General features: G+C 42.1%; 2 protein-coding genes and 1 long non-coding RNA gene across 5 annotated transcripts in view; all 3 read left to right on the top strand.

Annotated features, from left to right (window-relative positions):
* The first annotated feature begins 748 nt into the window (after positions 1 to 748).
* LOC131953903 (zinc finger protein 37-like) lies at positions 749 to 13,697 on the top strand. Of its 3 annotated transcripts, none has more exons than XM_059317342.1 (3): positions 749 to 801; positions 3,227 to 3,281; positions 9,128 to 13,697. In XM_059317342.1, exon 3 carries the CDS (start codon positions 9,339 to 9,341, stop codon positions 11,493 to 11,495), a length of 2,157 nt encoding a protein of 718 aa, XP_059173325.1. In that variant the 5' UTR covers positions 749 to 801; positions 3,227 to 3,281; positions 9,128 to 9,338; the 3' UTR covers positions 11,496 to 13,697. The 3 variants fall into 3 exon arrangements, with proteins under 3 accessions (XP_059173325.1, XP_059173322.1, XP_059173323.1); XM_059317339.1 differs by lacking the exon at positions 749 to 801 and adding an exon at positions 821 to 1,067; XM_059317340.1 differs by lacking the exon at positions 749 to 801 and adding an exon at positions 821 to 1,060.
* On the top strand, positions 6,067 to 9,129 carry LOC131953904 (zinc finger protein draculin-like). Its single transcript, XM_059317343.1, has one exon. The coding sequence runs from the start codon at positions 6,658 to 6,660 to the stop codon at positions 8,731 to 8,733; it is 2,076 nt and encodes a 691-aa protein (XP_059173326.1). The 5' UTR covers positions 6,067 to 6,657; the 3' UTR covers positions 8,734 to 9,129.
* Positions 13,698 to 17,281: 3,584 nt separating the features above from the next.
* Positions 17,282 to 26,332, top strand: part of LOC131953932 (uncharacterized) — a 48,261-nt gene continuing 39,210 nt past the window's right edge. Inside the window, exon 1 of the long non-coding RNA XR_009388705.1 lies at positions 17,282 to 17,769. This is a non-coding gene — a long non-coding RNA (uncharacterized LOC131953932). The remainder of the gene's footprint in view (positions 17,770 to 26,332) is intronic.

Consider the following 26,332-nt stretch of genomic DNA (forward strand, 5'->3'; position numbering starts at 1 on the left):
GAGGGGGGGGGGGGGGCTACTCTTGGCTGAGGTGTGACCACATTATTCTAGGTCTGGCTATTTGTGACGGAGGGGAGGTAAAAATCGTGGCATCGTTTGTGGACGATCCCTTTCGACAATATAGAACTCATTTTCATACATATTAAACGTAGAGGTCGAAGTTCAGCCCAAAAATGCATATATTATTTTATAGCCTGAAAAAAAATTAAATAGCCCCCCCCCCCCCAACACCTCTACATCCAGAATAAAACGATATTGAATTTTGAAATAAAGATAGGACTACATAGTTACTATTACTTCCTTTTTTATTCAAGGAAGGGGGGGGGGGGGATGGATGGTGACTAGGTGTACATTTTGGAAATTAATGTTTTTTTTAAAATAATATATCTAGACTAGTTGCTATTAAATATGGAGGAAGTTGACTGAAGTATAATGACATGGGGGGGGGGGGGGGAAGGGAGGCTTACTGTTTTATGACGATTGGAGTGGGCTTAAAATTGAACATTTTTTATAATGTCGATTGTCGACCCACATATAGATCTAGCTAGTGTGGTTCATTTTAATTTATTTTACTTGCTTTGCCAAAAATAAAAGAACTGCATAAAAATATATTTAACTGGTTCGGTCTCTAGGCCTGATAAGTACCCCCCCCCCCCCACCCCCAGCCTAGAAGAAAATAGCGTGTGCAAAAGTTGAACCGGAAAAGATATGAAAACGTACTTCAAAACGGAAATTGTAAATTCCTGATCAAACATTGAAACAGAAATAAAGACAATCATTAGGCCTACCGATCAGATTAATGTTAGTGTGTACTGTTTGTCTGTGTTAAGCTACGCTACACTTTACAGAAGTAGCATGAGTGTTAGATCTAGAATCTAGAAATCAATAGATCTACCTGTAAAGCTAAATAATACAACTAGACTTATACAGTTTCAGTACTTGTGATCTGTTGTTGTGAGTGACACAGTTCAGTCACTCAGCCCTCAACACCTCACACGGCAGATTCCACCTGGTGTACAGTAGTCAGTTTTGTTACAGTTACACACACAAGCCCCAGTTAGTAAGTAGTAAGTACACTGTAGTACAGAGTATTGTCTGGTAGTACACACTACAGGTTTAAAGTTTATTAATTAATCAAATCTACTTTCAACTTTGACACTTTGTTCCTCTGACTGACCTGCGGTAAAATAAATCCTATTGAAACTGACTGTAAAACCGCATTTTAGCATATTTTCAAAATACTAGATTCTAGATCTATTTTATTTTATTCTCTGCTTCATGTTCACCTCCAGTTAAGTGTATTTTATTATAAACACAACCAAAACGCACAAAAACGTTAGGAAATCACTCGGCATATTTCTTTATGATTTTTTGGTTTAGTTTTTAAATTTTTTTTTGTCAAAACTTGAGAAAAATCCAAATTTTGGAAGATTGAATGTGTACTAAACTAGATCTATTTATTGAGATTTAGATTTAACTTTTTTTTTTCTTAAAGAAATATGTTCATGTCAGTTAAGATAGCCATGGTGAACTCACTGTGAACCCTTGACTATGTAACTATGTAGGGATTTTTCTCACGCTGACGATCACTCGCTATTTAATTGAAACTGTAGGCCTAATGGACACAAGCAAGAAAAGTCTCAAAGGTATTTGAGAGGCCAATTAATTAATTTAAAATCATGCACGGCTTAGTTACAATTAATAAGGTTATAAAATTCTGTCTGTCTGGTTTTTTTTGGACTTTACTAAAGATTGGATGTATTTGATGTTTTTAATATTTCCAGTAACTAAATTAAAAAAAAAAGCAAAAACAATTTGGTTTTCACGTGTAATGTCGACATAAACAATGGCATCCTGCTATTCGATAGGCTGCCATAAATTTTATTGTACACATTGTAAGCTAAAAAACGAAAAACTAGGTCATGGGGTTTAAATTTGCATTGTTATTTAAAAACTTGATCTGCAAAGTTTTGTAAACAAAAAACTAGAAGGTGGGGATGTCAGAAAGCGATCAAGGAGTTCCTGTACAGCCAATCAATGTTTGTCTTACGAAAGTGAAACATCGGGTTATAACTTAGGCTTGATGAAAATAAATAGAAATGTAGCCTTAAACTCAACAAAATATTTTCAAGTTCTCTGGATTTGTAACTGTTAAAGCATTTATTCTAAAAATATAAAATTTCTAAATTAATTTTAGGCTTAAGTTTGTATTTTTTATTATTTTTACGGTCCTAAATCTAAAAAAACACGTTTTTATTCCATGTCAACAACATTATGGAAGGATTCTCGTCAACTCGCTGGTGTCCATTAATGCTTAGGCCTATTTATAATATTTTTTTACCTTCTCTGATTAAAAAATTCATGAAAAATATTAAGTAGATCTATATCTATCCTCTAATGATTCTAATCCCAATGTTTTCCTAACATTTTTGTGTGTTTTGGTTGTGTTTATAATAAAATACACTCAAGCGGTGGTGAACGTGAAGCGGCGAATAAAATACGCTAAAATGGAGTTTTCCCTGAACTGAACTGACTTAACTTAGAGTAGAAGAAATGGCCCTAAATTAAATCCCCTAAATTCTCAAGTAGTAAACTAATATTAGTAATTTAGTAGCCTGTCTCACTTAACTCACTATGACTACATCTTTGTTAATTCCATTTATAAATAGACCTATACTAGGCCTGCTAACTCGATAGGCTCATTGTTACCACTTTCACTAATACTATAGCTATATATATTTATAAGCTACCTAACTAGAGTAGGTCTAATTGAATTATTGACAGGCCCCTTTAAAATGAAATTGAAAAATTTCCTTCTGTTCCTTCATGTCCCATGACTAACGTTTGACTAACTGTAGTTTAATCAATTTCTACATCTTTCTGGCAGATAAAACTAGAGTCTAAGTAATATCTATCCATTACATCTACAAGTTAACTTAACAAGCTCATTTAGGGACTAAAAAGAATCAAGTAACTGACTTAATGTTTAAGTCTCACTAATAACAAAAACACACAGGAATCATACCATAAACCAGATTAAAAGATGTCATATTAACACTTCAAAATATATTACTGTTATAGGAATATAATTAAAATAGATCACTAAACCAGATTGTCATACTAACACTTCAAAATATATTACTGTTATAGGAATGTAAGCTAAAATAGATCACTAAACCAGATTAAAGATGTAATACTAACACTTCAAATTTTATTACTGTTATAGGAATGTACCAGTACAAATATGGGAAAGGACTGAAAAGAGCTTTGAAAGAAGAATGGTAAGTTCTAATCAAAAAGTGAAAAATTTGCATCAGAATTTCAGTTTTCATTATTCAAGATGACAAACGCATTTTATTGATGCCATTATTTGTTTGCTTTAAAAAGCTGAAAACCACATATGGGATCGATCTACTGCCACAAAAAGGGAGGGGTTCTGACCTTACTAACTTAATAAAGAAAAATGAACTTAAGAAGAGTCCAATTTATTTTAAATTTGCTAAACATAATAATGAGAACCATATTACTTTTTTTTTTTTGAATAATTGTATTTTAAAATTGAGGGGGGTCTTGTTGTCATCAAACGATATAACATTTGCTGTCTCCTAAGTCTGGTTTCTGGCTTTTCTTGATGGTGGGGTAAAAATCTGCTGTATAACATCTCGTAATTTTGTGTTAGTATTTTAACAGCATCACTTAATTTTTATTTATTTACTCCTATAATTATTATAACATTTCCAACACCATCCATTGTCTTTTTACAAGCATCTACTTAGTTCCCTTCTGTTTTTGTTATGTATATACTTCGTGTTGTTCTGGTTATATTAAATAATTTAGGTCCTAGAGACATTACAAATGACAATTTAATAAATTGATGTACCATAGCCTAAACTTCTCACTGTAAAACTAGTACAACTACTGTAGTAATTAAACTTTGATATGTGTTCCATGCTTTTATTTTTGTGAAGTGGAAGAATGAATCTAAGTTCAAATGTCAGTATTTTTATTTTATTTTTGGTGCTTGATTACTTTTGCTGCCGACTGATGCACAATCAACCAGTGCTCCTGTTGTTTTTCAGATGTCTTGGCTGCAAGCAAGAACATTTTTGTATTCAAGCTGCGTCATTATTCCTTAGAGCTTAGTCACAAAATTATTTTTTTCCAACAAGTTTTGATCTGTCCGATCAATGAGCCATGGCTTCAACTTTTTAAAATTCCAGAACATTGTTACCTAAACATTCGGGTGAAAAGTTGAGTAGTGAAAAAAATGTGTAGGTTAATGTTACAGTGTTTTATAAAAGCAGTGTTTCATTGATTAAATTGCAGTTGAAGTTGATGTAGACAAAAAAATGGCTTCTGAAGACAACAGCCATACATTTGAAACTGTATCAGCATCAGGAACTGTCTACCTGACCCTGGACAATGAGCTTGTCTTGATTCAAAGGTTCCACCAGCATATCAAAGTGAACATCCACTATGACAAGGCTGTCTCAGTTGTGTACACACATGAAGATGGCAACAGTGTTTCAGTCACTCAGCCATGTGAAGAGAAGCTTGGTGAGGTACATGATGACCAGTCCATTGAGCAGTGTTTTTCTATAGCTCTCAGTGAGCCTGTGGTGGTTGACACTCAACTCAGTGAATGTTTAAAGATAGAAACACCGAATGCTTTGAGTGATGAGGCAGATAATTCACCCCAACTTGAATGTGCCACAAAACGTCTCTCTCGTAAGACTACGGTTAGAAATAAAATTCCATTGGAAACTAGAGTAACGAGATCATTTAAACCCAAGGAAGATAATTCCTTGAAGATCCCAGATCAGGCTGAGCCACATCTAGAGGAGCCTGATGCTGTAGACGAAGACATACACCTTAGTGATATGGAGATGGAGTCAAGCAGTTCTGACACAGAGGCCCAGGACAGCGCTGACAAACAGGAGAAAAAAGGCAAGCTGAGAAAACTTGAACAGGAAAAAGAAGTGAGCTGTGAATATTGCAAGGCAACTTTCAGGAGCCAGCAGCATTTTTTTGACCACAGAAAAGCCAGGAGGTCGTCCTTTCAGTGCAAGCACTGCAGTAAGGTTGTCCCATTCAAAGCACATCTCATGGTGCACATGCGCAAACATAAAAAATCTTCGATGGAAGAAGACAAGGGGAGCAGCGTGGAGGGTGAGAAGAATATCAAGTGTGAGATCTGTGGCCTGGCAATGTCCAACATTCCAATACTTAAAACGCACATGATGCTGCACACAGATGAGAACGCTTACAAGTGTTGCGTCTGTGGGGAGAAGTCTCACTCTATAGCCATGCACAAGAATCACATGACCACCCACGTCAAAGCTGGCACCGTGCAGTGTAAAATCTGCAATATCAATTTCCTCTCTCGCTCTGAGCTCTCCAAGCACCAGCTAACTCACGAGTTTAAGTGTAACATTTGTGATAAAGTGTTTCTCAACAAGACCAGCAGGACCTTTCATTATAAAATAGCCCACAAGGACGACATCCTCAAGTGTGAGGTGTGTGGGAAGATGTACTCGTGCAGCAAAGATCTGGAGGCCCATCTCAAGTACCACAGACAGAGGACTAGGACTCAGTGCACTATATGTGGCATCATGGTCATCAGGATAGACAAACATATGTTATCACATAGCCACAGAGAAGAGGAGGGGAAGTTGTACGTGTGCGACCAATGCCCCAAGCAGTTCAAGCAGAAGCTCTCTTTTCAGAGACACCTGCTGACCCACTCTGAAGAGAAACCTTACGCCTGCATGGAGTGTCCTAAAAGGTTTGCCAGAAGTGGCGGGCTCAACAGGCATATGGTCATCCACACGCAGGAGAAGCCGTTTGTTTGTCAGATCTGTGGGAAGGCCTGCTCGCAGATGGGGAACCTGCGCATACACATGCAGGTGCACAAGGACTGCACCAGGGGCAGTGTGCAGTGCCAGGAGTGTGGGGAGAGTTTTCTCTACAAGGCTGCCCTACAGGAGCACATGAAGGCTGCCCACTACATGGACCCTATGGAGACAAGATATTTAGACTTCCAGTCAGCTGATGTCTACTATGTTCAGTAGCAACAAGATACACTTCCAATTAGATGATTTTTTTACTGTTATCTTCACAGTTGCTTCTTGTATCATCATCCATTGATGTAATGTTAAATAAATGTTCATGTACTATATTGTTGTTGTAACAGTGATGTGTAGTTGCAAGGGTTGTGCTATCTGAATGGTATGTTACTTATGGTATGTCAGTGACCCATGTAGGTGTGTGGTAGCAAGTTGCCATCTGCACACCCTGTGTCTGGAAGTGTTAGAAGTGTAGAAAACATTGTCTTAAAGCTCCCATGTAGGTGGTGTTTCTCAAGTGCTCATGTTGTATTTTCAGATGCTCCTCACTGTTGAGAGTCAAGTGTTGATGGGACAACTCTGTCTGCCTTTATGGCTCTATTAAGTCCCCTTATTCACACAAAAATTGTGTGTATTGTTAAGATGTGTTGGTGATTTGACAATTGAAAAGTAATATTCTGATTATGGGAGATAATGCATTATCTGGTCTGACAGTAGTAATTAAGGGAGATAATGCTATGGATGGATTGTTTAATAAGGAAGTCTGTATTATATTCTATTGAAGCAAAATTAAAGAAACAGTTTCTGTAAAATGGCGTTTTGTGAGAACAATGAAATGGTTTACATGAAGGAACCAGCATGTGGCACCCTGTACATCACAGTAGATGAAACCTTCTATACCTACACCTTCAGCAACAAGATTCAGCTTAAGGTGTCACTGACAAGTCTTGGTTGTCTGGGGCTGGGCAGGGATTCTTCTGTCCAGCATGACCCAGCAGCAGGTCACTTGCTGAAGCTGGAGAATGATGACGACATGGAGACCGAATCTTTCAGAGACTTAGAACCTGTGAATGGAGGAAGAGATGAGATGGCTACAGACCTGGTTTTACACTCACCTCCTGGTACTAGCTTGATGGATATTTTATTGAAAGAAAACAAAAAAGTTGGAAGCCCCAACAAGGAAGCTGATATATTAATTGGTAGAGGTACAACTACAGTTGTAGATCCCGACCAGTCCAGAGAAAGTAATTGTGAGAATAGTAAAAGAAATGACATCAAATCTGTGAAAACTAGTTATAACAAATTGAAAAATGATGGGCATTCTGTGAAGAAACGAAGAAAAAAGTCTCCCAGTGTGTTGTCAGCTAGTGACAGAGATGGAGGGCTGGATGAAGCAAAGTGTAGCGCCAAGCTACAGGTAGCCTATGAGGTTACATGTCAGTTTTGTCTGAAAGTTTTCCAAAACCAGCAAGACTTCTACAACCACAAAAAAACTCCCAGAACAGAATCCTACAGGTGTCTGGTCTGTCTAAAGCAGTTCCCCTTCAAAGCTTTTCTCCAAGCCCACACCAAGGTGTGCCACACTGTGCGGGGTGAAAACCACGCTGAGGCTTGTACGTGTGATGTGTGTGGGGCCGACGTCAAGAACATGTTTGCTTTAAAGAAACATCTGATGTTCCACACCGAGGAATACCTATACCAGTGTTGCACCTGCGGTAAACAGTTTGTAGAGTCTGGCACCCTGAACAATCACATGACCACCCACAAGTCTGGGGGGATGATACGCTGCAAGTGTTGTGACAAGCTGTTTGCCAGCAGGGGGGCGCTGGCCAAGCACAAGCTGGCCCTGATGGAGGTCAAGTGCCACCTGTGTGGCCAGACTTTCCCCAATAAAACCAGCCGGACGGAGCACTACAAGACATTCCACCAGAGCGACATCCTCAGGTGTTCTCAGTGCAGCAGCATGTTCTCCTCTCAGGAGGAGCTCTCTGTCCACATGAAGAAGCACCAAACCTACAAGAAGAAGCAGTGCCCGACCTGCGGGAAATTATTCTCCAGGCTGGAGAAACATGTTATCACCCACAAGTCCAAGGCGGACATTGATGAGAGTGAGATGTTTGTGTGCGACAAGTGCCCCAGGAAGTTCTCCAACAGATCCTCTTTTCAGAGACATTTAAGCATCCACAGCATGGACAAGCCTTACCAGTGTCCACAGTGCACCAGGACATTTGCTGACTGCGGGGTGCTCCGCAAGCACCTGCGCAGGCATTCAGCATTGACGCCCTACCAGTGCGAGGTGTGTGGCAAGAACTTCAAGGAGCTTGGCAACCTCAACGTCCACATGCGCATCCACTCCGACACCAAGCAGTTCCCCTGTCCCCACTGCCCGCAGGCTTTCAAATACAAGAGCTCTCTGGATGGTCACCTGCGGTCCAGACACCCACAGGTGGTGCCCACACCAGTGTGTGTTGGGCCAGAAGCTCATGGACCCCTGCAGTATGACATGCAACCTGAGACACTCCCGCCTGGCCTCAGCCTCAACCCACTAGAACAGGAAACACACCCTGGGTATGACCTTGACCCCCGACTTAACCAAATAGTCCAGGACCCCCACCAAGGCTATGAGAACGGACCTGGTTGTGTTGGTAGGCTTGAAGCAGAACAGTTCTATAACCACTTCACACAAGCGACATTGGGCAAACAAGAAGAAAAGCCAGGATTTAGTGCTGATAGTTTACTGGCCAAGTCCCTGTATGGTGATGCTATGATGGGAGCGGTTAGGTTGGCAGATGATGGCTCAATGAAACAGGTTCTATTTCCTATCAATGTGACCTCTCTAGACCTGGCACCTACCACTGGCTCCTCCATGAATTCAAGCCTCTTCTAGGATACTCTCTGATCATGTTAATAGAATAGATCATTTATATGTTAATCCCTTGATTAATTGATTAGAAATGTGAAGATTATAAGTACCAAAAGATGCGAGCATGCAAATATCTGTGTGTGTGTGATTGTGGTGGATTTTTTTTGTAAATTTTAAATGATTAAATGTGATTGTGTTATTTGATTGTTTCTCCTTTCAATCTTTGTTTAGATGTGCTATAAGTTGATCACAAAAATCAATCATTCAATTTTAAAATACAACAGGAACACTTGTCTATTATTTATTTGTGTTAATGATGTTCTCTCCCTTATGTAAGCTGAACAATGCATCTTGTTAGATAATGTTAGGTCGACTCTTCTTTTTTTTTTACCTTCAAGTGTTCCTGTTGTATTTTCAGATCTCAAGGGATGCAAGTGCAGATGGATTATTGCCCTTGTATTGTACATCTAAGGATTATTGCCCTTGTATTGTACATACCACAAAAGCTTTCCCGTGAAGCATTAATTTGAATGGAGTAATGTTAAAACAGCACCATCTTGCCTTGTGGATGATACAAATATTTATGTTGTGTGGAGCAGGATTGTATCCTAAGCAAAAGTTTCCCAGCTATGGAGGATTGTGGGAGAAAGGATCATTTATATGAAGCTGTGTCAGCCAGTGGTGTGCTTGTTTATGTCATTGATAACAAGGAGCCAGTGTGTGTGAAGTTTAGCAGTACAGTCCAGGTGAAGGTGTTGTTTGACTGCCATGATGAAAAGTGGGAGGAGCCTCATCAGGTTAATGGGGACTTTCAGCCATTTCCTGCAGGTGGTGATGCAGGCAATGCTGCAACTAGCCTGGCAGGAGATGTGGCTGAAGATTCTATGCCTGTACAGCCTGATGGGGAGGGTGGGCACAAGAGTGACCAGGGTTTGTTGCAGGAAGTTGTAAGGAAACCTGGCAGACAACTGAGACAGTTACCTGACAGGAAGAAGGGGATTAAGAAAACAGATGTGAAGGTTGAGAACGAAGGGGATAGTGTGGGAAGTAAAGGACAATATCGCGAGAGACTGAGAAGCTCGGGCAAGAGAGTGAAGAAAATGAAGAGGAAAATCCCCATCGAGGCAGCAGAGGAGGATGTTTGTAAGATAGAGAGGGATGATGATTACGGTGATGACGACCAGCAGCCTCCTGTAAAATCTAGAAAACTTTTGGCAGAGAAAACTGTGAGGTGTGACTACTGTGAGCTGGAGTTCAAAACCCAGCTGGACTTCTACAACCACAGAAGGGCAGCAGAGTCTAAGCATACTTGTCAGGTGTGTGGGAAGACCAAGCCTTATGAGGCCTATCTCATTGTTCACATGCAGAAACACAAGACCTCAGACCATGAGAATAACGGGGAGTCAATAACATCAGGGAAGCAGTCGTCGGGTGCCGGGCGCAACTCTTCTAAGGATGTGAGGAAGAAGAACAAGAAAGAGAGGATGAAGTGTGACCTGTGTGGTCTGGTGGTGTCCAGCATGGACAGCCTGAAGATCCACACCATGCTGCACACAGGAGAATCTGCCTACCGCTGCTGTGTGTGCCAGGAGACCTTTTCCTCCCTGTCCTCCCGCCAGCACCACATGGACGTCCACGTATCAGCCCAGCGGTTCAAGTGCAACCCCTGCGGCCAGAGGTTTGTGTCCCGGGCTGACCTGGCCAAGCACCAGCTGACCCATGAAATAAAGTGCGCCCTGTGCGGGGAGGTTTTCCCCAACAAGACAAGCCGCACCTGCCACTTTAGGGTCTCTCACCCCAACGACATCTTGAAGTGCACGCTCTGCTCTAACATGTTTGCCACGGAGGAGGACCTGAACAAGCATCTCATCTACCACAAGAAAGGGAAGAAGGAGCAGTGCCCAGAGTGTGGGGTGGTGGTGTCTAAGCTCAAAGACCACATGCTGCTGCACAGCCAGCAGGCCCAGGAGAAGCTCTACGTGTGCGACCAGTGCCCCATGAGGTACCTCAGGAAGTCCAACCTGGACAGGCACATGAGGACCCACACCGGGGAGAAGCCTTACGCCTGCAACAAATGCACCAAGCGCTTTCGCAGCAACGGCATGCTGCGCAAACACCTGCTGACCCACACCCAGGAGAGGCCGTACCAGTGCGAGGTGTGTGGCAAGAGGTGCTCTCTGCGCTCTAACCTCAACATCCACATGCGGGTCCACAACACTGACCGCCACTACTCGTGTACACTGTGCTCTCAAGCTTTCAACCATAAAAACTCCCTGCATGGGCACATGAAGAACAAACACTCAAGGGAGCTTACCTTTCACAACCCTCACAGTGGGCTGGCTATTGAGAGTGGTCCCCCTGCTACACAAGACCAGATGATGCTGGGCACTCTTCTAAAGAAAGATGTGGGTATGGAGCAGAGAGAGACACACACGGAGCAGGCTGAGGCACATATGGAACATCTGGGCAGGCATATAGAACATAGACACCTAGGTCACTGCGACACACAGTTGGAACATATAGACAGACATGGTCTTGCTGGTGGTCAGATTGACCACAACAAGCACCTCGATGACAGACAAATGGCTCACTTAGACAGACATGGTGGCCAAGAGATGGAGCACATGGACGGCCATGCAGATTTTCTAGAGAGACAGCACCGACACCTGGAGCAGATGGACGCTCCTATAGAACTAGGACAGCCATCCAACCCAGAGCAGGAGCAGTACATGCACCAGGACTACAATCAGATGCACTTAGCACTGGGGTACAACTACAACAGCTAAATCTGTTGGCCTGTACTCTGTTAGCTCCAGGTTTATGTTACGTTGTGTTTGAGTTTCTGCTCGCGTGGGATGTTTGGGCTTTCTTTTGTTTCCCAATCTTGGGGTTTTCTAGAACTAATCCGTCCCATCTTATGAGGATGTCTATTTGGGATATTGTTTGAGAGGCCATCCCACCTTGTATGTTGACTGCATATGACTGGATAAGGATTGTTTATCCCTACTACAACCTGTTATGTTAATGTATGGCATAAAGATGATGTTATTTTAATGTATGGCATGAAGGTGATTTCAGCCCACTGTTGATGTATTGACTGAATGGACTTGTATTCTGAGCAATCCAATGCAGACTTTGTCATTTGATCTTACTTTTATCAATTTTGTATAATTCTGTTTTGGTTAAACTAGTAATTGCTGTTGAGATGAGAAATTTTTTTTAAAGTATGGTTTTAACCCTTTATCTACTGACGGTACTTATAAGTACCACTTTAATTAAATGCCTGTATTATTTTTAATTTAATACGAATTTTAAAAATTATTGAAGTAATTAATAGTATTATCTCCCCTGAGTCGCCGGTAGTATGAGGTATCAATGTTTTTTGAAAATTACTGGTGTGGCGCCATTTTCAGTGTCTTGCTATATCGGTAGTTCACAATTTTTCTGTACATTTCTCACATACGTTCTTGATTTCCCTTTGTTTTACCTTATTTTTCAAGTTTTCAACCCCAAATATTTTTTATTGGCAACTTCAATAGTCAGGCAAACGCATTTAACTTCTAGTTATACAATTTTGATCAAATTGTCTTTGTATTAGATCGATGTTTACAAGTGGACTTATAAGTACCGTCAGGGCACACGGTCATTTTTTTTAGGATTTTTAGAAAATGGCAGATTTATTTATGTGGAGTTACATAAATATTGTCTTGATAATTAATTATCGAAATGTACTCAAAAAATGGTAATTACACATTTATAAGAAGTTTAGCATATGGTTTACCTAAGAAATATTGTAATTACATGTTAATTTCTAGTAGTAAAAAAATAACAAGAATAAAGATATCAGTTGCAGGCTCGTTTACAAGGTTTAGTTTACTTCATTTGTATACCAAAGCCTAGTTCTAGTTGTAAGATTTAATTTGTTAGTTATATTTACTGCACTAAACTGTCTTGCCTACAACAACTAGCATTTACGTAATGTATACATGTAGGCTAGTAATAGTCCATACTTCTGCATATAGTATAGATCTATATGGTAAATTTTAATCAGTAAACAGAAAGGAGTAGGCCACTACGGCTATCCTAAACACATTGAGCTCACTTCTATTTATGAACTTTACACTGTAGTGTAGACTTGTCATAATATTCTAGTAGGCTATAATTATACTAGTATTACTTGTAGTTGCGTGCTGAATGACTAGGCTTTTGTTTGTTAATGCGGCTCATTGTACTAGCTATTGGAAGCTTCCAGCAAAATCATGTTCATTCCGGCAACCTTTGCTACACCAGAAAGACCACAGACAAGATTGAGGGTGACATGTCGACTATTTTTGCTGTGTTTGAGGTCTAAGATGTGTTCCGATAGAAAATCCAGTAAAAATTGTACTCAAAATATTCTTTTGTGCTGTATTTATGTGTGAAAATTACAAAAAGTGATTGTTATAATGATTGCCATGTTATTAGTTAATAAATTGTATCGTTTGTTCCTGTTTTGTAAAAAAAAAAATTTTGAAAAAAAAAATGTCCTAGTTTACTGACGGTACTTATAAGTACCAATATCTGTTTGGGCCATTAAAAATTTATGAAACGAAATTTCCTTCGAGATATGCTTTGAATGTGCCAAAAGCAATATAGTAACACATTGTTTAAGTAAAAATCTCATTCAGAACATAATTCCGTAAATAAAGGGTTAAGATGAAATCAAAATTAATTTCTTGATTCCCACACTAGTAATGTTTGGCATAAGCGTGTATTGAAACAACTAAACTGTTGTAATGGTCAATGTATGATCTCAAGTTGTTAGGTCAGGCAGGTCAATGTGTTGTGACATGCTGTTGGACGGAGGTGGTCAGTTTAACATATCTTTGTGTATGAGCCATGTATATCATGAACATTTCTCCTTGTGTGTGTTAATTAATGTAGAGGAAAACCTCACTGTGACTTGTGTATGTTACTACTTGAATTATACAAATACATCTGTATTTTATAAGCACAACTACTGTTCTCTTGTGTTATTTGCTTCCATGGTGTTAATCACTTAATGAGTTACAAATGGTGTAGCAGTATCAAAGAGCAATTACTCGACAACGTGACTGTTTAATTTACGTTTCGCCTGGTGACTTTTGCTTATTTGTGTGTGTTGTGTGTGTGGACTGAATATTTGTAATGACATGAGAGATGTCAGAATTCTGTGTGATAATTGGTCATTGTTTATGTAGACGTTCAAAGTACAGAACCAATTCCTATACAGTACATACATTTACATGTAGAGCAGGTGAATTAGAGTCATCGCTTAACGTCAATCAGAGGGCCATTTAAGCTATTCGGGATTATAGACGTCGTACAGCCTCAAACCCCGGATCCAAACTCAGGACTCGAGGTTACCAGTCCTGCGCTCTACCAATGCCGGTCCATCATGTAGATTAGTCAAATTTCCTTTTCGAATCTAACGGTCCTTAGTGTCCCCTACATATGAAGGGATACTGTGGCCAGCAGGGGTAGTGTGGTCAGCAGGGGTTGTGTGGTCAGCAGGGATAGTGTGGTCAGCAGGGATAGTTTGGTCAGCAGGGGTAGTGTGGTCAGCAGGGATAGTGTGGTCAGCAGGGGTAGTGTGGTCAGCAGGGATAGTGTGGTCAGCAGGGGTAGTGTGGTCAGCAGGGATAGAGTGGTCAGCAGGGATAGAGTGGCCAGCGCTATACCCAGCCGCTTTTACTTCGCTACCCATCAGAGCTGGGTGGACTCCATGACGTTGTACTGAATCGAACTCGAGACTTTCGGGCAAGCATTCGAGTGCTCTTTCGCTAGGCCACGGCGTCATGTCATGTACAATAACAATTTTAATTCTAGTCACTTCCTACACCATAGATGTGAGGTCTGTATCTCTCTAGCCTATTGTAAAGCAAATCCGGGTTCGTTCACGTGGCTTTGTTTACTCTCATCGATACAACACGTGTTGTAATGTAAATAAAGGATGTCCGCGTTCTAGTTTTTTTTCTCATCATTTCACTTCCTGGTTTAAAGACCCTGCATGCCATAGAAAGCTGACCAGCTGTTCACTCCGATTAACAGGACGTCCATACATGACGTCACGATATGATTGGTGAGGCGTGCTCCACGCCTTTAACCTAAAATAACCATAACTCTAGGTTTACTCTAGCGACTATAGGGCTGGTAAGTAGGTCACCAACCAGTTATATGGCTCATGCAGGTTTTATTGAACCGTAGTGCTGGTTGGTGACCTACTTACCAGCCCTATAATCGTTTGCTGATTTTTTAAGTCGTATTTCTTGAACACAACTAACCCTACTCACACACGTCGTCGTATACAGTGTTTATTCCAGGCATCTCTTGGGGAAAGGGGGGGGGGCTCCGACAAAAAGTCTACCCCCACTGAACGAAATGGAATTTATATAGAAAACAGTGTCGTCGTCGTCGACGTCCCCCCCCCCCCCCCCCGAAAATATCAAGTGCTCCGCCGGAGAAAAAAGTTTGGAAGAAACACTGGTCGTATAAGGCCTATGTCTGACACTTATCACCACAGCCGTGTGACGCCATTTGTGGGACATATGCATTCACTAGACTTTTAACGCTAAAGTTAGGTGTCCATGAAGATTAGGGTATCAGTTTGGTTTGTTGTAATTGTATTATCGAGCCCTGTAATGTAGCTAGTGTTACTAGCAATTCGAATTTCTGCTACGTAGATCTGGCTAAACGACTGGCGCAAAATCAACACGTAATTAGTTGCCCCACACACTTTGGGCGTGAGTAGACTAGTTATAAGGGGGGGGGGGGTGTCATTCGGTGTACCTGCTGTGTAAGGGCACGCACTGGCGACACAACAAACAAAACGAGCAATTATTACGCGCGGCTCCCGCCTCGATAGGTCAAGGCCGGTCTGACCTACATCGACTGGCTGTATTGTGGTGACGCGACGAGACGGTCTCGTTCTGTTGATCGGTAAACAAACAAGATGGCGGTCGGACAAACAACCGCGTAAGATGGTGCGCTTAGCCGTGACTGGTACAAGGTTTAGGATCTCTGACCGTCCACGCTTGCTGGTCCATTTGATATTCATGTAAAGGGCTAATCGTAATCGTCTGGCGGTAGTCTATACTATTTTATTGAAATGATAAATCGTTTACATTGTAGTAGGCTTAATAAATTAATATAAATACGCTTTAGACCTTGATTCGAAGTTTAAAAGGTATAATAAAGAATTGATATCTATATTATTGAAATGATAATAGTATAGAATCTAGTTTAAACCGTATTAGGGTTAATAAATTAATAAGCTTGAGACGAAGTTTAAAGGGTATAATAAAGAATTGATGATGACATCAGTTTGATGCGCAGTTGTGTAACAGTGACCACTGTGTGAGGTGGCTTTTGCTACCAACATTGTTTCTTCCAGGCATCTCTTCGGGGGGTGGGGGGGGGGGGCGGAGCCGAAGAAAGTCTACCACCCCCCCCCACCCCCCGAACGAAATGGATTATATATAGAAAATATGTCCCGTCCCCCCCCCGTCCCCGCGAAAACTTCAAGTGCCCCCCCCCCCCGGAGAAAAAAGTCTGGAAGAAACACTGTCAACAAATGACCCTTGTCAGTGCCTGAAGTTGTTACGTAGTTGACCCCAGGCCATGAAAACTTGTTACGGTGACCTTTGTCCGTGTCTGAAGTCAAACCAAGTTGACCCCAGGCCATTAAAACTTGTAACGGCGACCCTCGTTACCACAGCAGTTTCCAAATTTCCCATGGCCCGTGTCTTCTTATTCTGCTTTACATAGATTGTTACGAACACCATTAAAGAATGAGAGCAACCGTAACAAATACCATTAGATTCTATGAGATATGAGAATAACTGTAATAAACACCATACGAGTGATAGACTTATGGTGTTTGTTACAGCCAGTGTTATATTCTTATTATGTTGTTTGTTACCATTTCTCTTATAGAACAATACAGTAACTATCACAGACTAGTAAGGTGATTGTTGATTTTACTACCATATAATCTCATGATGTTTGATAAATTTACCACCTTGCAATTTCTGGTGTTAACTTTACTACATTAGACTCAAGATGTGTGTTAAATTTACTACCTTAGACTCTCATGATGTGTGTTAACTTTACTACCATAGACTCTCATGACGTGTGTTAACTTTACTACCATAGACTCTCATGATGTGTGTTAACTTTACTACCTTAGACTTGTATGGTGTTTGTTAAATGTACCACCTTAAACTCTACTGTTAAATTTACTACCAAATACTCTCATGGCGTGTGTTAAATTTACAACCTTAGACTACTACCACAGTCTGTTGTAGTGTTTAACTTTACTACCACAGAGGCAAAGACTCTGATGGTGTTTGTTACCATCACTCTCACGTGACCCCCGCGTCACTTGGCTGCCGGGCTTCTCACGACCAGAACAGACTGGCCACTGTTGTACGCAGCTACTCACGCCTTAGACACTCCCCCCTCCCCCCAGTGACCTAACCCCCCCCACTCCGTGTTGAGCAGACGACGACGAGCGACGCTGGTACACAAATTCTCACCCACTTTTTCACAGGGAGTAGCGGGCCAGACGGCCGTAACATATGGCGAGAGAACCAACTTGTTTTCGTCTACAGATTTGTTCGAGAAAAAAAAACGGACCAAAAATTCTGAATGCTGTAACAGGTGAAGGGGGGATAAAACGATGTATTCGTAAACTCTAGTTACCCGATTTTTTTCCCCCCTCCACACAGTCGAATGACGTGTAATCGTGCCGATGCTCGTGTATCGAAACAAGCTGATTTTTACGTGTGTGTGTGTGTGTGCGCGCGCAGTTTTCCCTTCGCCGTGTAAACATCGGGGTTTCTGTTTAATATTGCAGCACACGCCAGATTTTTTTTCAAGGCCTGGCACCTGGATTTGGTGTGCAATTTTTCAATTTCTTCCTTCATATCTCCGATGTTAATTGACTGTGGTGTGTTAGATTAGCCCAGGCTTTACGCCCTAGGGCGACGTCTTGGATGACTTTGATTTCATCGTACGGACTGGGGGAGGCTGCTGTTTCAAGTAAGTTGTGTAGTGATTTTTTAAATTATTATTATTCCATCATCTTAGAGAAAAACAGACCATTTGTTCAACTTTATTTATAATTTAGACCTTAGGTGTATATCCTACTCAGTTGTAGCCTTTAAGTCATTAAGGAAATCTATATCGCTTTCTCCATCAAAGTGGACTATTAATTTAATGAAATTTAAGACCACGTAAAATTTTAGATTCTAATCACCATACTAATTAATTCGACATTCTTCTACTAGATCTAATTATCCAACTGTCTCCTGATCGTAACCTTTACTGTAAAACTATTACTACGCGCGCCAATGGCATTACACAAGCTATTGAGTACGAATTGAATTTTTTTATAAAACGGCAATATAATTTTTATGAATTATCACCGATATAATCACAAGATTAGTATCCTACATAAAAACACTACTACTTTCCCGATAGGAATAATTTGATCGCTAACTACTAAGGGCGAGGGAAACACCCATTCTGGTTGACGCCCACTATTTAAAATTGTGAAACATTGACGGGATCAAAAGGTAACGGGCCTAGAGTACACGCTATAAAAAACAGCGTGATTCAACGGAGTTCGGCTTGACTGGGTTAAGGGGAGAACAAATTGTACCCAGCTGATAACAGAACACAACACATGATAACAACACACAACTCATGATAACAACACACAACACACGATAACAACACACAACACATGCTAACAACACACAACACATGATAACAACACACAACACATGATAAAAACACACAACACATGATAACAACACACAACCCATAACACACAACACACCATAACAATACACGACACACGATAACACAGCACATGATAACACACAACACATAACAACACAACACGTGACACACAACACATAATAACAACACAACACGTGACACACAACACATAATAACACATAACACACAACATATGATAACAACACACAACACAGGATAACAACACACAACAATGTTTTTAAGTTGGTGAATTTTACCCATATCACTTCCACTACATATTTGGTTTAGTAGACAAACCTCCACTCGTATAGAATTGTCATTTATGCCGTCCATACGATTATACACTGATTTATGTATATTATGCATATGCAAGCGTAGTCTTTATCGAAATATATTGCCACGGCATACATATATAGTTTATATTCGCAATCAACAATATTTAATGCCTACAGTATTTTACTTACACTTGGACATATTTTTGTTTTTAAAAATATACAAATATACAAAACTATTGTTAGAGGTTTAAAAAATATAAACCTTACATAATGGGTGGGGAAAGGGGGTGGGTGGGGAAAGGGGGGGGGGTTAAATTCCACTTGTGAGCCGTAAAGTCGGGCTACGCCCCTGACACTGACATAAAGAGGTCACTCCAGCGGTAGCCCCCCGTCGTGCAGTAGAGCAGGGATTGTAAACAACACAACTAATTGTAAACAACACAGCTGATTGTAAACAACACGGCTGATTGTAATCAACACAGCTGATTGTAAACAACACAGCTGATTGTAAACAACACGGCTGATTGTAATCAACACAGCTGATTGTAAACAACACAGCTGATTGTAAACAACACAGCTGATTGTAAACAACACGGCTGATTGTAATCAACACAGCTGATTGTAAACAACACAGCTGATTGTAAACAACACGGCTGATTGTAAACAACACAGCTGATTGTAAACAACACGGCTGATTGTAAACAACACATCTGATTATAAACAACACAGCTGATTGTAAACAACACAGGTGATTGTAAACAACACAGCTGATTGTAAACAACACACGTGATTGTAAACAACACAGCTGATTGTAAACAACACAAGTGATTGTAAACAACACGGCTGATTGTAAACAACACAAGTGATTGTAAACAACACAGCTGATTGTAAACAACACAGCTGATTGTAAACAACACAGCTGATTGTAAACAACACAGCTGATTGTAAACAACACAGCTGATTGTAAACAACACAAGTGATTGTAAACAACACAGCTGATTGTAAACAACACAAGTGATTGTAAACAACACGGCTGATTGTAAACAACACAAGTGATTGTAAACAACACAGCTGATTGTAAACAACACAGCTGATTGTAAACAACACAGCTGAGTGTAAACAACACAGCTGATTGTAAACAACACATCTGATTGTAAACAACACAGCTGATTGTAAACAACACGGCTGATTGTAAACAACACGGCTGATTGTAAACAACACGGCTGATTGTAAACAACACAGCTGATTGTAAACAACACAGCTGATTGTAAACAACACGGCTGATTGTAAACAACACATCTGATTGTAAACAACACAGTTGATTGTAAACAACACAGCTGATTGTAAACAACACATCTGATTGTAAACAACACATCTGATTGTAAACAACACATCTGATTGTAAACAACACATCTGATTGTAAACAACACATCTGATTGTAAACAACACGGCTGATTGTAAACAACACAGCTGATTGTAAACAACACATCTGATTGTAAACAACACATCTGATTGTAAACAACGCATCTGATTGTAAACAACACAGTTGATTGTAAACAACACATCTGATTGTAAACAACACATCTGATTGTAAACAACAATAATAAAACACAACCGAAGATGCTAGTAATTAACACGGCTGATTATACTTGTATACAACACAGGTGATTATACTTGTATGCAACACAAGCAAAGATACTTGTATACAACACAACTGATTATACTTGTATACAACACAACTGATTATACTTGTATACAACACAACTGATTATACTTGTATACAACACAACTGATTATACTTGTATACAACACAACTGATTATACTTGTATACAACACAACTGATTATACTTGTATACAACACAACCAAAGATAAACAAACAACTCACGCGGCAGCTACTGACCGAATTAAATGGGTTATACGGTAAAGGTCATTGACACAACAAAACGGGTATGGTAAGGCCAGTGACTTGAATGCACCACTACACTTAAAGTATTGCGCAACGTTTTTTTTTAAAGCAGTAATTACGGTAAACAATATAATCAATTTTAGCCATAAATCGCTCTATATAGACTATAAGACTTAGTAAGATCATTTTAAAAGATGGTGTAGAATTTAGTATAGGCTTTACTTTAAGATTGTCTAAAAAGATTAAATCGCCCAAAACCTCTAACAAGATATATAGGATTTTATAGGATCTTTATTTCTAAACAAGTCGAGTTAACGAGTTCATAAAATAGTTTCAAAACAATGTGAACCATGTTTTAAAGCAAAACAAAGCAAAGACCAACAGTCAACTTTTGACTATTTTAAATGTTAATACAGGTTATAGCCTATTAATAACAAAGTTTAGTTGTATCAATCAATTTCTAAAGAATTTAGAAGGGATAAGGGTGCTGGGTCAAAATATATCCTGTACCTTAGTTCGACATACACCTTGAACCAGGGTTCGACATACACCCTGCACCACGGTTCGGGGTTCGACATACACCCTGAACCAGGGTTCGACATACACCCTGAACCAGGGTTCGACATACACCCTGAACCAGGGTTCGACATACACCCTGAATCAGGGTTCGACATACACCCTGAACCAGGGTTCGACATACACCCTGAACTGGGGTTCGAAATACACCCTGAACTGGGGTTCGACATACACCCTGAACCAGGGTTCGACATACACCCTTAACCAGGGTTCGACACACGCCATGAACCAGGGTTCGACATACACCCTGAACCAGGGTTCGACATACACCCTTAACCAGGGTTCGACACACGCCATGAACCAGGGTTCGACATACACCCTGAACCAGGGTTCGACATACACCCTTAACCAGGGTTCGACACACGCCATGAACCAGGGTTCGACATACACCCTTAACCAGGGTTCGACATACACCCTTAACCAGGGTTCGACATACACCCTGAACCAGGGTTCGACATACACCCTTAACCAGGGTTCGACACACGCCATGAACCAGGGTTCGACATACACCCTGAACCAGGGTTCGACATACACAAAAGAGCCCAGCAAATAAAGATTTTGTTGTCAGACATTGGTATCATTAATTTCTCCAGTCTTTTACTTTCTAATTTCCAGTGAATTTCAATAAAAGACTAATTATTATAGAGGTTTTTCTATTTATTCAATGATATCACCCTACCCGTGATTCATGTCGGTCTGACATGCGCAGTGGCTGACCCTGCTGTTGTGTCTACTCTCGTGATGTTTGTTTTGATTTGTGTGTCCACGTGACGATGATGTCACTGCACTCGACTATTAGTACATCAAAAGTCAGTGAAGGGTGGGGGGGGGGGGGGTTTAACTGACATGACTTTTTGTTTCGACACGCTGGTGGAGCGAGTTTTTTTAGCTCACTTGTATTTCCAGTTAAAATATTATTGTTTGTGTTTAACCCGGCTCAAGCCGACCGGGAAACTTAATTATCGTAATTAACCAGTTTTTATAATTAGCCAGTTTTTCCATGAGTTGAATATATATTTCTAAGAAATGTCTTTATGTTATTAAAACACTTTGATAGAATCGTATTGAATCATCTAACCTATTAACAACTAAGAAACCCAATGAAAATATGAACGCACGTATTATAACATATTTATTAACTAGTTAAAGCGCAGAATACGCCCCCCCCAACCCCCCTCTCTTTCCCTCACTTTACTTCGCCCTCCATTCATTTCTATACCCCTCGGTACACCCAACTCCTCTGACGTCCTTACCCCCACCTATCGTCGTCCTTACCCCTACCTATCGTGGTCCTTACCCCCACCTATCGTGGTCCTTACCTCCACCCCTGACGTCCTTACCCCCACCTATCGTGGTCCTTACCTCCACCCCTGACGTCCTTACCCCCACCTATCGTGGTCCTTACCTCCACCCCTGACGTCCTTACCCCCACCTATCGTGGTCCTTACCTCCACCCCTGACGTCCTTACCCCCACCTATCGTGGTCCTTACCTCCACCCCTGACGTCCTTACCCCCACCCCCTGACGTCCATACCCCACCCCCTGACGTCCTTACCCCCACCCCCTGACGTCCTTACCCCCACCCACTGACGTCCTTACCCCCACCCCCTGACGTCCATACCCCACCCCCTGACGTCCTTACCCCCACCCCCTGACGTCCATACCCCACCCCCTGACGTCCTTACCCCACCCCATGACGTCCATACCCCCACCCCCTGACGTCCTTACCCCCACCCCCTGACGTCAATACCCCCACCCCCTGACGTCCATACCCCACCCCCTGACGTCCATACCCCCACCCCCTGACGTCAATACCCCCACCCCATGACGTCCATACCCTACCCCCTGACGTCCATACCCCCACCCCCTGACGTACATACCCGCACCCCCTGACGTCCTTACCCCACCCCCTGACGTCAATACCCCCACCCCCTGACGTCCATACCCCACCCCCTGACGTCCATACCCCCACCCCCTGACGTCAATACCCCCACCCCATGACGTCCATACCCCTACCCCCTGACGTCCATACCCCCACCCCCTGACGTACATACCCGCACCCCCTGACGTCCTTACCCCACCCCCTGACGTCAATACCCCCACCCCCTGACGTCCATACCCCACCCCCTGACGTCCATACCCCACCCCCTGACGTCCTTACCCCACCCCATGACGTCCATACCCCCACCCCCTGACGTCCTTACCCCCACCCCCTGACGTCAATACCCCCACCCCCTGACGTCCATACCCCACACCCTGACGTCCATACCCCCACCCCCTGACGTCAATACCCCCACCCCATGACGTCCATACCCTACCCCCTGACGTCCATACCCCCACCCCCTGACGTACATACCCGCACCCCCTGACGTCCTTACCCCACCCCCTGACGTCAATACCCCCACCCCCTGACGTCCATACCCCACCCCCTGACGTCCATACCCCCACCCCCTGACGTCAATACCCCCACCCCCTGACGTCCATACCCCACCCCCTGACGTCCATACCCCCACCCCCTGACGTACATACCCGCACCCCCTGACGTACATACCCGCACCCCCTGACGTCCTTACCCCACCCCCTGACGTCCATACCCCCACCCCTTGACGTCCATACCCCCACCCCCTGACGTCCATACCCCCACCCCCTGATGTACATACCCGCACCCCCTGACGTCCTTACCCCACCCCCTGACGTCCATACCCCCACCCCTTGACGTCCATACCCCCACCCCATGACGTCCATACCCCCACCCCCTGACGTCCATACCTCACCCCCTGATGTCCTTACCCCCGCCCCTTTGACGTCCATACCCCCACCCCCTGATGTCCTTACCCCACCCCCTGACGTCCATACCCCCACCTTCTGACGTCCATACCCCCACCACCTGACGTCCATACCCCCACCCCCTGACGTCCATACCCCCACCCCCTGACGTCCTTACCCCCACCCCCTGATGTCCTTACCCCCACCCCCTGACGTCCATACCCTACCCCCTGACGTCCATACCCCCACCCCCTGACGTCCTTACCCCCACCCCCTGATGTCCTTACCCCCACCCCCTGACCGTACTTACCCCCACCCCCTGACGTCCTCATCCCCCCCACCTCCTGATGTCTTTACCCCCCCCCTTCCTCTGACGTCCCTAGCCACACCCCACGACTTCCTTACTTTCACTCTCGACGCCCGCACACCCACTTCCTGACGTCCTTACCGGACCCGAAATACCTGACGCCCCCCACCTATTGGCGCCCTAACCCTCATGCTCATCCTACCCAGTGACACCCCTATGCCCCACTGTGCCGGCAGTCAGTATTCCTGTTAGCAGCTGTTAAAAAAACGTCATTATATTCTCAAACTACCTGATCGTCTCTTTGGTATCGAGATTATCCCCGGTCTGTTTTAGTTCTCTTGTCTAACATGGTGTTAATGAAGCGTGACAGACCGTTACGTCGTCGCAGTGACCTTTGCCTCAGTTTCACATCGGTTGATATTAACAAAGGAAAACAACCGTCAGAGATGGGGGGGGGGTTAAATAGAAACGACAATCGAATGTGGCTGCTTAATTGAACTTTAAAAAAGTGGGTTATAAAACTTAACACACAAAGTAAAAGGATAAAGTGGGTTAAAACACACTTGACGCGCTTGTAGGTAGCGACACGAAGGCAGCTGACTGACATAAACGCTTGGGATATTGGAATACAGTGGCCAAATATGGGATAGTAGGATACAGATATTGACATTTGGGATAAACAGTAACATAAAATTTGGGATAGTAGGATACAGATATTGACATTTAGAATAAACAGTAACATAAAATTTGGGATAGTAGGATACAGATATTGACATTTGGGATAAACACGTACATAAAATTTGGGATAGTAGGATACAGATATTGACATTTGGGATAAACAGGTACATAAAATTTGGGATAGTAGGATACAGATATTGACATTTGGGATAAACAGTAACATAAAATTTGGGATAGTAGGATACAGATATTGACATTTATAAATAGAAACAGTAACATAAAATTTGGGATAGTAAGATACAGATATTGACATTTGGGATAAACACGTACATAAAATTTGGGATAGTAGGATACAGATATTGACATTTGGGATAAACAGGTACATAAAATTTGAGATAGTAGGATACAGAAATTGACAGTTGGGAAACGTTATTGACAATTATATTCCTGGGATCGCGGCATTCACACTTGAGCTATTAAGATACAAATATTGTCGAATATACTTGGGATAAGGCGATTCAAGCACTGAGATACAAAATGTTATTTCACTTGAAATACATTGACAGGGAATTTTCTCATTAGATCGGTTTCTGTTTATATGTGCAATTACAACATACTATCATTACCTAGCTAAAAACATGATGAGTATCTTAATCTATCCCCAAATCTGTAGGGTTAACCTAACCAATCTTAAAACCACGAGGATGGTCCTAAATTACATTAGCCATTACCATGAACCTAAACGAGCACCAGCTATTACGGTAACCTTAACATTTCACAAACTGACCAGCCATTACGTTAATCTTAAACTAACTGGAACAATTACAGTACCCTGACATCAACCGTTATGATTAACCCTTTATATTGACTGAACTCACCAACTGTGTAACTTGTAATAAATGTAAACAGAAAACTAACCTAAAGATTGATGTCACGGCAGTGAGCAGTGCTATTATCTTAACAAAGTACCGTACCGTACTAATTCTGTTAGCCGCGCGGCTCTTTTATAAGGAAGTTAAACTCAAGTGTCTGCAGCTGTTTTTAAAGAGGGCTTATGCACTTAGATGTGCAACTGTTGTATAAACAGATGATTGATAAAGTTTTGCATAGATGTGCAGCTGTTTTATAAACAGAGGATTATAAACAGAGCAGTAGCGTAGCGAGGGGGGGGGGGGGCGAGGGGTACATATGTCCCCGGGCGCCGACCTTAGGGGGCGCCAAAATGGGTTGGGAAAATAAATTGAAATGTTGAGGGGGGTGCACATTGAAAGTTTGGAGGGGGGGGTGCAAATCGAAAGTTTGAGGGGGG

This window comes from Physella acuta, unplaced genomic scaffold, assembly GCF_028476545.2.
Source record: "Physella acuta isolate Inbredline_101_S28 unplaced genomic scaffold, ASM2847654v3 ptg000964l, whole genome shotgun sequence".
Lineage (NCBI taxonomy): Eukaryota > Metazoa > Mollusca > Gastropoda > Physidae > Physella > Physella acuta.